Here is a 14,161-nt window from a genome sequence, read left to right as displayed (position 1 = left end):
CATCTGTTTTTCTAGTGGAAGCTCTCTACTTTTTTAAACTTTCAGTTCCTAAATTTTGGGTAAATGAATCTAACTTGAACACCATCAAAAGTTCTTTGCTCCTGCAAATAAGACTAAAAAACAGAAATTAAGGAAAAATATTTTCTCTGCAACAGAATCTGAAAACATGTTAGATAGCAGGTAAATAAATGTCAATAAATTAGCTTCACTCTGAATGAGTGAAGATAGAGCACCATGATTTTTTTTAATATATCTGGCTTCTCTTGGTTTTGCATTGATTTAGAAGACAGCCCTTCCACTGAAAGGTGAGGAAGGCTCACATACAGAGAATTAAAAATTTTGACATATTACAACATAACCTTAGCTGCTGTGATTCCAAATTTAATTATCAAGAGGTTTCTTTTTAAAAAGGCATTCAAGTTCTAAATGACTAAACCAGCACTTAAAATTTTTATCCACCGTACAGATATGTATTTTCAAGTAAAAGAAAAAGAATCATCTCAGAACTATTTACCAGGAAAACTTAGAATGAAATGGATTTCTTTTAAGGCAGAAGTTTAATTATACACCAGGTTAAAAGCCACCACAATATTAAGTATAACTAACTCATTCAGCATTTAAAAATCCGCATTCAAAACTATTAACTCTCATGCCAGCTAGAACTTTACTGATGTTCCAGGACACCCAGCTGGAGATATGGTTATCCTTAGAGACTAAAGCTAGGCCAGAGCAAAGTCAACCTACTCACTACTTTTTCATTATTAAACAAACTGCGCTCACTTACGTTAGTAAATTATATAAACTATTTAGAAAGAGGAAGTATGAAATACTGACAATGACAAAACAGATTTTAAAAAACTATCATTGAAAAAGTTAGAATACATATTCAGAGGAACTTCAATGGTTAAAACCAGATTCACATACGTTTATCCAGTTGAAGATTAGTGTATTAAAAAAAGTTAAGAAAATACTTTGTGTTTCAGTTCAACTGCACTTGATTCAAGTACAGCTTGGAGACTGGCCGATATAAATTAAACATCATCACTGCCTCAGCAGCCAGAAGTACAGAAGAATGTACATGTTCACAGGATAAATAGAAGTCTCTTCTTTCTGAAAAAAACCAAAGCTATCTCACTCCAATACGGGAGGTCATCCACTCCAAGCCTTGGCATAATCTGAAAGATAAGAGATGTTATATTGGTAGTTGTTCTAGTCCAACATCTTTGAAGTATTTTCTACTTGTTTTTATGTTTAAAAACAACTAACTAAAATAAAGTCAGCTGGAATTTGGACTGAAACTTGAACAGAATAAATTATGTTTTAAACTAAGTCACTTCAGCCTTAACCACAAGAAGATGGTCAAGCATGCTCTATTATTGAAGCTTGGCACTCCTTCAATTTTTTCCTTTTAAATCTAAAAGACTATTATTAACATGCTTACTCATAAGTACATGGAACCAATTAAGTTTTTCTTTTTCCACAGGTTTCCCATGAAAGATTGTTTACTTAAAAGCTAGACCTTTAGATACTAACAACTAAAAGACAAAGGACAGGTACCCAGACTGAACCGGTTCACAAAAGGCAGTGTATCAAGAATTCCAAAATTCCATTACAAAATTGAAAATGTTTAAATTCAGGATTGCATAGGATCTAATTCCATATTATACTACATTTAAAAGTTGTTTGTTTCAGAAGATAGGCTTTCCTTTGATGTTCTAGGGATCTAGCTAGCTATAGTTATACCACCTTTAAGCTTAATCTTTGTAAAGAATATAAGGACTTGGCTATCCAAGAGGGCTGGTTTCAATCACATGGGGCCAATCTCCCTGTCACATATCCCAAAGGAAGATTCAGCTCAGCAATCTAACTCTGGGATGTTTTTAATGAGTTTGTCTCACTACTCATGTTGTCAGTTTTAAGTATTGCAATTACTCATCTTTTTTTTTGTAAAAAAGAAAGCAGCCGCCTAGGATGGCCACTGTTTCTAAATCAAAGTTCATATTCATTAATTTCTCCCTTTCTCCAAATGTGAATTTATTTGAAGATCCAAGGTAGTACATAAACTAAAAACTCAAAAGCAAACCGGCAAAACTGCTGGGAGGAAAGACAAGTTTACTCTTAGAATGAAACAATACAAAGACTCTATCAAAAAAAAAAAAACCAAGTTTGTTTCTAGTAACACATCTCACCCTAGGGAAGGGAATGTTATCAATCACTGTACGAGACATCTCCATTACATTGGAAAATACTTCATGCTAGAAGTGAGGAAGATGCTCTCATGTCTCAAGACCGCTTTACTGTAAAGGTTGTACAAAACAGCTGAAAACACCTTCTAACTATTCCACATTAGAAGACTGCTTTAAGAATCAAGATGAAAGATTAGCACACTTCAAATCATGTGAAGCAAGACGCTATCCAACTTGTTACAGGACTCCAAAAATGTTTCTTGATCTTTATAGATAAAGGATCTAAGAAAATCTCAGCTTTCCATTTTAGTAATTGCTGACATAAGGTATACAAGTTTCAAAAGTAGCTACATCAGCCAGATATAAATAAAAGGTTTAATATTGGTAATAATTTTGGTTTATCCCAGGTATGTGTACCTTTTCAAAACCTTTGTTTGAATCCTTATAGAAAACCCCACCCAACCAAAAGAAAAAAATATCCAAATCATACCACTCCTTCTTTAGAAGCTTACAGCAGAATGTAAAGGAAGACCACAGTAGCTTATTTCTTTAACTACACAAAGAGTAGTATACAATTACGTCAACAGCTATGTATTTGGATGGTGGGGGCTGTTGGGGGCTTTTTTTTGGTGTTGTTATTTGGGTGTTGTTTGGGTTTTTTTGTTTTTTTTTTTTAAACAATGAGATGAAAGACTTTGATGCAAATTTGGAGTTTGAGTTCTAGAAAAAAAAATCCATAAGGTTCAATAAAGAAAAATTCAGAGTGTCCCTCTGAGTGCACAGATCAGAAAATTTGTTCTTTCAGGAAACCACACTGGTGTCAATAGGCTTCTAAATCAGTATTCTCATTTACCATATATTTCTATACTAAGCAGTAAACATTTACCCTTCTCCTGTCAAAGCACAACAGGACTGAATGTGCCACGGGTGATCCTTTATGGAGCTAAGGGTGAGGTATGTAGATATCTCAGCAGCTGTCATGCAACCTTTCATGTCCTGCTTGTTTGCAAAGATGAGAACTGCAGCCTTCCGTAAATCCTAGAAGCAATTTAGAGTATTACTAATAGTTAAAAAGAACTGAAAGGCTATTGCACTAACTGAAGTCATTAAAAGAACTATATCCAAACTAGCCTACAATTATACAGCAGCATGGGGTTTTAACAGGCTTATTGCATTAAAAATTAATTACATCACTTCTGAATAAATTGGTTTATTCAGACTTATTCTCCACCACAGAGAATCAAATTATAATTTATTATACAACTATCCTTTTGGTGCTGTCCACATGTTCATATGCTAACTAGTGAAAGTCTTGTTAAAGTATAGTTCATAAAGCTCCAAACCACCCAGCCAAGAGAGGTATCACTGGATAAACACTCCAAAATCTGTATTAGATACTATTCAACTGGACAAGCCCACTAGATTCATTCCCCTGAAATTAGTTTCAACTTCATTAAACAAGTTATGCAGTGATTAAAGTAGTAACAACTTAAGAAAGCTTACAAGAATTTAGATAACTTTATCCTGTTGTTCCAAACAGGGAGCTCTAATTATGCTGCAGCAGCTTTAGTAAAAACAGAAACTCTAAAAGGTTGATTTGTTTGTGTACAGAAATTAGAACTCCACACAGCAATGAGACAAAAACCGGGATGCATGGTTTTAGGAGTGCAGAAGGGTAAACAAATGCAATACCCAGGAAGCCAGCAGTTGTAATTAAGTGTTCAACATATTAAATACATATTAGATTTTTTACTATTTCTCCATCAGGAGAAAAAACAAAACCTTTATGGTCCAAAGTTGAAATTCACTCCTACAAATAGTCCAGGCTAGGCCTATCAACTGTTTTCAAGAGAAGGTAGATCACGAAGTCATATAAGTTTATAACACTGGAAATTAATAAATTACATGGGAAACCTTCACTACAAAAAGTCATTGTTCCACCTTTTTTGATGGTGTATTTGTTCCTTACTACCAAACCCAAACTATATTAACTATAAAGAAAATAACCTCACTCATCTGAAACAGTGCAAATCTGAGGAATGAACTCCATCAGAATTACCTGCATTGTACTAAATCCTCTTCCTTCAAAAATGAAAGGAGATACTTAGGTTTAAAACAACTGCACTTTAGCTTGAGAGTGAACACAGAAGGTTTTAATGTACTTCAGCTAATCCAACGTAGATGTTAATTTACTATGTTTGAGAGAGTTGACCCAGTGTTGAACAGTCCTCAATACAACATACAATAACAAACCAAACAGAATACTCAGAAGGAAACTGAACTCAAATATATCCATAGCTGTAGATGCTCTCCTTAATTTTAAGGAACAAGATTAAAACAAAGAAAGAGAAATGGAATTGCCTACTTTCCAAAATGAAAATAATTTTTGAAGAGTTTCTTTAAATTTTAAACATTTAATTGAAAGAAGTGAGATAGTGGCAGTGAACAATAATGCCCAGTTACACTAATACGAAGTTTAAGATATTTTACAAGTTCAACATTTGCAAATTAAAGAGTGATTTGATTACAATGAATCCAGCTCTATCAGAAGATGCTTCCTAATAATTTTCTTTTTTATTTACAATTTATATGGTTTTACAACATGACCAACATGCACATGTATTTAGGCTCAGAATTTTTTTTTGAGAGTATGATTTTTGCTAGCATATGAAGCATGTAATGTTATTTGACTGTTCACAAGAACACTATTATCCCAACTCCCCATCATACCTCATGAGCCAGCATTCTATAAAGTTCTTCTTTTGTAATAGAAAGTCGCTCTCTATCAATGCTGTCAACAACAAGAATGATGAACTAGGGGAAAAACCAATAGCACAGTATGTAAGTACAAAGTATAAACTACAGAAAGTATGTTTTCAAGAGGTCATTACCACAAGTCTTCCTATATGAGAGGGACAGACTTGCACAGCATGCTAGCAATTAGAACAAGAGGTTTATTGCTAGTCTTTTGCTAGAGCCCTGAGTACTATACGTGAAGATTACAGATTTAAAAAACCAATAAAAATATTACGCTTGTACATTTCAGCACTGCTATTAAGAACTTGGTGGATTTTTGGGCCCTACATCATAAGCAAAATAGTGATGTAGGTACCAAAAGCACCTGCAGACAGAGGATTACATTTAAAACGTGGATGACAATCTTTGCTACACAGTTATCAATAAAACAGCCATTACTGTCTACTCCTACTTGCTTACTCAAACTATAAAACTGAAAATTAAACTGCTTATTTTGAAAAAATCATTTTTAGCAATTCAGCATCAAGACAGATGAAACATTACTTCAAAGTAGTACATCAGACCTCGGAAAGCTTTGTACTTGTAGGGCTTAACGTTACGTTGTTATGCAGCACCTTGACCTTTGTAATGCAAAGGGCCTATGCAGTTGGACTGTCACTCACAACTTTGCATCCTTCCACCCAGGTACTTGGAGACCACTAAAGCAGCAAGAATTTTATCCTTACTGTTCCTGCCAGGCACGTTAATTCTCACGGCCAAGTGCTTGTGAATCCTGTGACACTGGATTCATCAAGTCTTCCATGGGAAGCAACTGTCACCAGTTTGAAAATTATTCTCTTTTACCCACACTTTCTGTCCCTTGTTTTGTACCTTCTATTTTGTAGCCTTATACTAGAGAGGAAAAAGACACGGCGCTACACAGAGCAGGAAATACTCATGTGAATGCTTGTAAGCATTACATAATAGCACGCATGACACAAGCTGTGCAACTGACCAGGGTTCAACACTTGCCCTGCCCAGGGCGTGCTCCAAGCAGTGCACTGGAGAGGAAACCAAGGAGATTACATTCATTTGAGAGACTCTATCACTTTTCTTCCCAGGTGGGAATACTTTTCCAACCCCTTTCTCCTTTAACATAGCTCTCTCCTCATTTGCCCCCACGCTAATAACTTAACCACAAGAGCTCCCTCCCCTTTCCTCTCCCCCCAAATCTTGTGCGTGTTAGCCTGTCTCAACATCCTTTCTGCAAGAATACTATTTCACTCTTAAAATAGAATTGCAGAATTAGCCACGTCAAGTTGAAACTAATTAAGACAGGTATGCACTGAAAAGCTTAGGATTTTTACATTACTTCAAAGATTTTGTTTACATTGCTTCAATTTACAGATAAGGAAAGACAGAAGAGATCGTAAGAAAAAAGTAGGATTAGAAGCCACCACTATCATATGGAGCATATGTTGGAGAATTACTTTGCCTGATAAAATTAAGGAGATTCATTACCCATTGCAAATGACCACAAAGTATGAAAAACTAAATCAATTTAATGCTGCTGTGACTTTGAGATGTCTAGCAGAGGTGCAGGAATAGTAAGGAATTATTCATACCAGGGAAGTTAGGATTAGCATACTAAACATACTCATCCTCAGCCATTTCCAGCAAATTAAGTCCAGCAGACTGCTTCCAGCATCTAAGCAAAGGGAAAGTTCTTTGCAAGTGCTAGAAAGTACTGGATTTCAAATGTATAGTAGCCAGAATATGATGAAGAACATCCCAAAAGGATAATAAAAAAGAATACATATATCCCCCTAAATTCTAAAAATAAAAGACATTCAATAGACAAATATCAAGAACTTACTGCTACGGTACCAGATAATTCTGGCAGATGTCTTGTCACCCTTATGTGTCTTAGACATAGCCATACCTTTCTAGATAAAATTAAAAACAAGCTTAAAGTACTAGAGATGAAGGTTGAGATGTCATCACCAGGCCTTCAGTAGAAAAGGTTTCAGAGTATCTGAGGTGGGTCCCTCTAATCTCCCCTCTCAAAAAGGGGTAAAGGACAGAAAGCCTCATTTTACAGGAGGATGGAATGCTTATATATTGATTAATATCTACAAAAGATCTCTGTTTTGGTAGAAATGGTAAGAAATAAAGTCTAAAATCTTTTACATCAATGCAGAAGTCTCAAAGTGAGGCTACTGAGAATTTATGTGTATGTTGCATTGACGATTTTTTGGCATCAGAAAAACCGGGATAAAGAAAACAAACCAACACCAAACAAACCCCCAAAAGACAAGTTACTGAGTTCTACTCCAACCTTTCCAGCAATGGCAGCTTTACCAGTATCGCAAAGCTAGACCTTCCTTTGTCCTTTGGATAAAATTCACAAGCTTACAAGCTTTTTAAATACTGCTGCCTGGAGAAAAATTCATTCTTCTTCCTTAATTATTGTTACTTCAAAAACATTTCGGACTACATGTACGGAAGTTAGGTTAACCACTGCAAATCTGCACCAAATTTGCAAAGTACAATGCAAAATTCTTCCTTTTAATCTACTTGGAAAAAATGCAACTCCCCCATTTAGTCTTAAACGTATTTTGATATCATTTGATTATCTAGTAAAAAAGTCTAACTTCACAATTTATACCACAGATCAAGCAACATTAAAGTATACAGGAAAAAATACTTCAAATATTACCAGTGTAATTACTTACACTGTAAGTGTATTACTTACACTTTTTTTTACTTACACTTTTGGGATTTGTTCTTCCTCTAAAAGATTTAAAAACAATACAGTTGCTATCTTTATAAAAATCTAGCAATACTAAAATAATTTCAAACAAACTTACTGAATTTACAGAATTTGAAGTAGCTTCTCATACCTCTGTGTTTGAATAATAGGTATTCCATGATGACCGTAATGATTCTTGTCCTCCAATATCCCACATTAAGAAATGAGTGTTTTTCACCACTATTTCTTCTACATTGCTTCCTATGGTTGGAGAAGTATGAACCACTTCATTCATTAAGCTAAAGGAAACAATATCACACCGTAAAGACCACCCAGTAAAATGCAGAAGGCTTGTCACAGCTCAATTACAACAAACTTGTATTAGTAAAAGCAAGTATGTGTGACGCTGATAAAAAAAAAAGACTAAAAAACTAGGCATACTTTCAAAAGCTATATATTTTAATATTTATAGAAATAAAACAAATATTTAAGAACAGTTCTTTAGTAAAAAGATTAATCTGAATTTGGACTAAAAACTGTTTGATGAAGCTCTAGTGTGCTTTTGTAGCAGAAATTGTAGATATGCTGAAAGAAATCACCAATGAAAAATAAGCACATAAAGGGCTTAAAAGGATAAGCACCTGCATTTTGAGATGCTTCTCTTTTTAAAGGACAGTCTTTAACAGATACTTAAAATGCACTTGTTCCAAAGTAGAAGTTACTATTCTAAAGATTTCAAATAAAGGGAACACTAAACTGCAAAATATGAAATAGAATAATTCAATAATAGCACTCAACTTAGTAATTCAATATTAAAATAAATTCTAAAGGACTGTTTGTTTACATAGCGGAAAATTTCTCAGTTCTACCTTTAAGCTTTGTCAAAAGTGCTTAGAAAAAAGGTGCTTTAGAAAACATTCTCTGCTGCCTTCATATCCAAATACATCCAAAAGTAATTTGGCTACACCTCCTTCTTCTCCTGCCAATATTCTTGAATTAATCATAGATATTCTTGTAACGCTGGCAAGATTTGGGTGCAATGATATTATTGAAAATGCTTAAAGTAGGACCCAGGCAAGATGAAACACTATTTTGAGGAATCCTCCATTATAAACTTTAGACACTGGAACAAGGAAACATTTATGGATTTTTTGCAAAGCATCTAGAATTTCCATTAATTTAAAAATCACTTTATTTGCAGTTCTTAGAAATAATCCTGTCACCATGCTAACAAATAAAGAGGCTTTCATGGCAAAAAATTTACAGTTCACTTTCTGCTTGTATGTACAGTTCTGTTATTCAGTTTACAGTTCAGTTTTAAAACACTGCAGATCCTTCACTTATTCAAATATTTACTCTGTTTAGAACAACCAATACCATTAATGTATAAACTGTGATCTAGAACCCTAGTGATTACACCAGTTCGCCGAGTTGATTTTTCAATAATTAAACAGCGACAAATCCTAAAATGTAAACGGAAAACCAAAATAGTTAATATACTTACAACTGGTAAAGGATAGTGGTCTTCCCAGCATTATCAAGTCCCACTATGATTACTTTGTGCTCTGCATGTGCGCAAAAAAGACAAGAATAAATTAGTGGAAACAACAAGAATTTCAATTGTGGTTAATCACTTTTTCTCACTGAAGAAAGCAACTGCTTGTTTGTCTTATCTCAATAGCTTGTACAGAATACAGGTGACTTCAGGACAGAAAAAAAAAACCGCAACGCCTCATCTTCTCTTGAGACTACAGTTTTAGGAAGTCAGTACTGGAAGTCTTCATAAAGGAATTATACTAATATAATTACTTTGTTGTAAAAAAAATCTAGTTTTAAAAAGAAAATCAATGAAAAATATAACTCATAGCAGTCTATCATCTTAAGAACATCACTAGACATCCAAAGACTGCACAAAATACTAGCCCAACATTCAAGGCTCAAAATACTTGTTAAGGAACCACTAACATTTGCACAGTAAAAACTAAGAGGAACCTGTTAAATAGATCACAAATTCCACCGTTGCAATTTCTGAATTGAAAAGTCACAGAATGATCGAGGTTGGAAGACACTTTTGGAGTCATCTGGTCAACCAGTGCCAACTAGAGCTAGTGGCCCAAGATTGTGTGCAGACAGCTTTTCAGGATCTCCAAAGACAGAGACTCCACAGTGAAAAAGTGATTCCTGATGTTCAGAAGGAACCTCCTGTGTTTCAGTTTGTGCTCACTGCCTCTGGTCCTGCCACTGGGCACCACTGAGACAAGCCTGGCTCTGCTCTCTTTGCACTCTTCTGTCAGGTATTTATACAAGTTAACAAGATCCTCTCTAACCCTTCTTTGCCCCAGGCTGAATAGTTCCAGCTCTCTCTGCCTTTTCTCACACGTGAGATGCTCCGGTCCCTTCATCATCCTTGTGGCTTACTGCTGGACTCTTTCTCCAGTATTTCCATGTTTCTGTCATATTAAGAAGTCCAGAAGTGGACACACTACTCCAGGTGAGGCCTCACCAGTGCTGAGAAGGGAAAGATCACCTCCCTCAATGTGCTGAAAAGTTAAGAGAGTAGTAATCTACCAAATGCTGCACTGCTATTTTTCCAGGCACAGGGGAAATAACAATAAACTCACACAAAACCAACAACAAAAAAAAAAACCCAAACCCCTCCTAGAACTTATATGCTTCTCGGTAGTTAATCCTTCTTAGAATTCCAAGTACAGCAGCATAGCTAATTATAAAGATGGTTCTTTTGCTATGTGTGAAGTTAGAAGATATTGATCCATATACTGACAGAAAAAAAAATCTAAAGAGAATTTACAAATTATACTAGAAGTAAAACTTGCATGAAAAGTCTGTTTACAGACTTTTGAGGGAGTAATAATTTGAAATTCTAGGGCACTTAATCCAAAGAAAACATGGTTCCCAGCTTAAAGATTTCTTCTAAACTACCATATTCGATCTGCAAGACGGATAACTAATTAATAAAAGGTGAGAAGTTCTATGATAAATAACAAGTTGCTGGTTTTTTGTCTGCAAGTCAGTGGTCTAAGGAAGTACTTGTAGTTGGTTTTTTTTGTTTGTTTTTAATCTAACAGCCTAGGTCTTTTCATATTTAAATATTTATAGTAAAATGATCTCTTGACTGGGACTTTTAGAAGTTTGCTCTGTGGTATGGTCCCAACAAAATTTGGGAGATATTTTCTTGTATCAGTTCCATACTCCTGCATCCTGCCATCACATTCTAAGGAAAGAATGTTTTCTAGCCTTAAATCCAGGAATAATTTTAGCTCCATAAGCAACAGCACCAGTAATTAATAAGTTTTCCCAATACCTAAATGGCATCAAACCTTCTCTGCTTTCAACTCTAATAAACCATGCCACATAGCTAGACTGTATTTCTTCTTCAAATTCAATTAAGTTTAAAGGGCTTTCAAAGTTTGAACACAGAAACACTCTTCTGTTGTTTCCAAAAAGGCATGTTGTCAACTATTGCCTGGAAGACAAATCTACTTTCACAATATTCTGACTGAGTTATTTTCAAGAAGAAAAGGAATTTCTGTCAGGTATTACATTGCTTTTTATCACCTTTGCATCAGAATACAGTCTCACTTAGGAATGAAAGAGAGAAGTAGTGGACGAAACAATATCATGCCACTTATTGAAAAAAGATCTCCAGTGAGATGACTGTTTTTGAAAGCCACTGAAGCATGAATGGTTGGATGCTAATCGGGAGAAAAAAAGGCACAGCTTATTGGTGTTACTCCACAGTCAAATGGTATTTCATACAGTAACTGGATAAGCACAAATAAGAAAGTCACACAAGTGTTAATTAATGTTGATTTTGAAATTAAAATATTATGATGAAAGCATCAGTATCTCATACAGAGAGCAGTTTCCACCTTCTAATAATGGTGGTTGCTTTCAGAACTGTCATCTATGGTAAACTGAAGACTGTTCATAAACACATGCAAAAGTTGAATTTCTGTCTAGCTTGGTTAGATTACAGAACTTTTACTTATGTAGGTGCATCAGTGGAAAGCCATGGGAACTAAAAAACTGTCAAACCAAACAAAATTTTAACGAGACGAAGTACATGTTTACAAGAGCAACTAGAAGATAGACGCTACATTTTAGAGAAAGGACAATTATGGAGTAAACCATAGGCAGTGATTTATGCTCATATTTGTGTTCTCTTCTTAGAGAGTGACCCAGGTTTCTCCCTTTCACTGGCTGTATTCAAACTCAGTTTGGGTTGTATTCATGAATATCTTTCAGTCCACCATGTTCTTGGCAAAAGAGGAATAAAAGCCATAACTGAAGTGCCAGAGCAGAAAGGTAGAAAAGGGGGAAAAAAAGATAAGTAGAAAAAGTAAGCACATGTGAAAGAAAAATAGACAGTATTAGAATAATCCAAAGAATTCTGTTGTATCAACCGCTCCTGGCAGACTGTTTAAAAATGAAAATACAATATTGTTAAAAAAATCTTTGGCAATCTAGTATTACAAAATAACAGGACAGTGGAGATTATCTTCTTGCAGATGTTAAAAGGAAGACATAATACGCTCGTTTCTTCACTTAACTCTTCTATATTCCTCTGTGGTAAAGGGACCCAAAACAGAAGACTCAGTTCTCACAACTTTGCCCTTCTTCTTGCTAATTTGCATGGAAGAAGACTACTTGGCTCAGAGATGCTTTACTGTTTCCTCCACTTACAGTTGCCTTCCAGAGTGGATTATCATACTCCCTAAATGCCCTAGTATTTCACTCCTTCCCTTTCTTTGTGTGACTCATAAATCACATTATGCCTGTATGATTAAAAAAAAAAAAAAAAAAAAAAATTCAAAATACTTTAATGATGAGTAAGGCATATTTCCACATATTTGAAAGAAGAAATGAAGATTGGAAAGGATACCTATACTTTCCAGGCTGTGAAAAACAAACCCCACATATAGTTCCAAAGAACAATCTTGGAGGCTTCAAGGCTGAAGACAGAATGCAGATAAATGCAGATAAAAGTTTTCTAATGAGCAGGAAGAAGGAATAATATTTTACTGAAGTAATGGTCTCTGTTAACCTTACTGTACAGTCTGGGAACTTTCAGCAAGCCTAAGTGAAGAAACCTGTGGAGTTACCAAAGTTTAACTACCTTGACTTTAGCTTACCATTATTATTTTTTAGGAAACTTTCTAACACCTACAGTATTTATTCAGGGCAACCTGGAAGACTTTGAATGACTATAATTAAAAAAAACAACCAAACAAAAAAACCCCAAACAGATTTGTGAACTTCTTTAAGAACTCTAACAGTCACACACACAAAGGAATAAGGTATTGACAATTGTCAGAGTTGCCTTTATCACAGTTGTTAATATTAATTTCTGGTTTTTAATTATAGTTTCACTAACATCAATCTTGATAGTACTGAAGGAATAAGTCAAGCAAGTGTTATTCAGCTATGTGTTAACACAGGCAATAAGTTAGCTGCTCCACCATTTATTCATATTACTACATGCTGCTTAGAAGACAGTGACATTTGAGTACTGAATCATAGCTTAGGCAGCTCATTTTTCAATTCTTTTTTTTTTTAGCATACTTTTAAATTATTTTCAAAATAAGTGCAAGTCAATCTGCACTTATAACACTTTATAACTAGACTTTAAACGGTTGCAGGGCACATTTTATAAGAAAACAATACAGAGGCAATGTTTTTTCTCAAGTTCAAAAATAAGGAAAAAGAATCAGGAAGTCATCAGTAAGTCACCTAGAAAACAAAAGACAAAAAAAAAATCTATTTTTAAGCCAATTGTTTCTGTTATAAAGTATCTCTATTTCAGTTCACATTGTTTAATTACTACTCCATTAAGAGACTATATATATCGAGAGCTGAAAGACACAGTAATCCTCATTGCTATCCCTCAGGCTTTAACCTCTGCACTGAATAGGCATGAAGACCAGAAAACAAGATTAAATAAGGCCCTGGAACAGTTTTGACCACTACCAACACCATCACACAAACAGACACAGCCATTGTTTGAAGACTACTGCCAAACTCACACTGGAAATTAATCCTTCCAAACGTATCCACAGAACTAAACACATATTCCCTGACAGACTGTGCTCAGGGCAGAGACTATTAGCCTTCCTCTCTTTCACTAGTCATTGACTCAGATTAGCATGGGCATCACCAAGTTTCCTTAAACAGCTCTGTGCTGCAGTTTTTTATATAATCCCATACACCCAATTTGGCAAGTAAATGGTGCACTGCAATAGAAAAGCAAGTGCATTCTGCAGGGGAGCATGAAAAACAGCTAAAGGCTTTCCCTTTCTTAAAGTTTCCACCACAGGTCAAAGGCACACAATACTATTTTAACTGTTATATTTTTCACCATGAGCCAGTCTGGGTTTGCCAAAATGGGCTGAACCAACTGGAACAATTTCTGCTGTATGTACAGTGCACTGAAACAGAAAGACAGATTCAACTCCCTTGTAGGAACACA

General features: G+C 35.1%; 1 protein-coding gene across 2 annotated transcripts; it reads right to left on the bottom strand.

Moving 5' to 3' along the window:
- Positions 1-588: 588 nt before the first annotated feature.
- On the bottom strand, positions 589-13,911 carry LOC104498182 (ADP-ribosylation factor-like protein 5B). 2 transcript variants are annotated; one of them, XM_010141535.1, is made up of 7 exons: positions 13,902-13,911; positions 9,819-9,833; positions 9,179-9,245; positions 7,826-7,973; positions 4,917-5,000; positions 3,073-3,224; positions 589-1,175 (listed from the first exon to the last, which is right to left on the bottom strand). In XM_010141535.1, the coding sequence occupies exons 4-7, from the start codon at positions 7,967-7,969 to the stop codon at positions 1,127-1,129; spliced, it is 429 nt and encodes a 142-aa protein (XP_010139837.1). In that variant the 5' UTR covers positions 7,970-7,973; positions 9,179-9,245; positions 9,819-9,833; positions 13,902-13,911; the 3' UTR covers positions 589-1,126. The 2 variants fall into 2 exon arrangements, with proteins under 2 accessions (XP_010139837.1, XP_010139836.1); XM_010141534.1 differs by lacking the exons at positions 9,819-9,833; positions 13,902-13,911 and having other exon boundaries at positions 9,179-9,279.
- Positions 13,912-14,161: the final 250 nt, after the last annotated feature.

The sequence above is a fragment of the Buceros rhinoceros genome, unplaced genomic scaffold, assembly GCF_000710305.1.
Source record: "Buceros rhinoceros silvestris isolate BGI_N320 unplaced genomic scaffold, ASM71030v1 scaffold17538, whole genome shotgun sequence".
Lineage (NCBI taxonomy): Eukaryota > Metazoa > Chordata > Aves > Bucerotiformes > Bucerotidae > Buceros > Buceros rhinoceros.
Note: the sequence above shows the minus strand (reverse complement) of the source record. Positions and strands in the feature narration are given on the sequence as shown.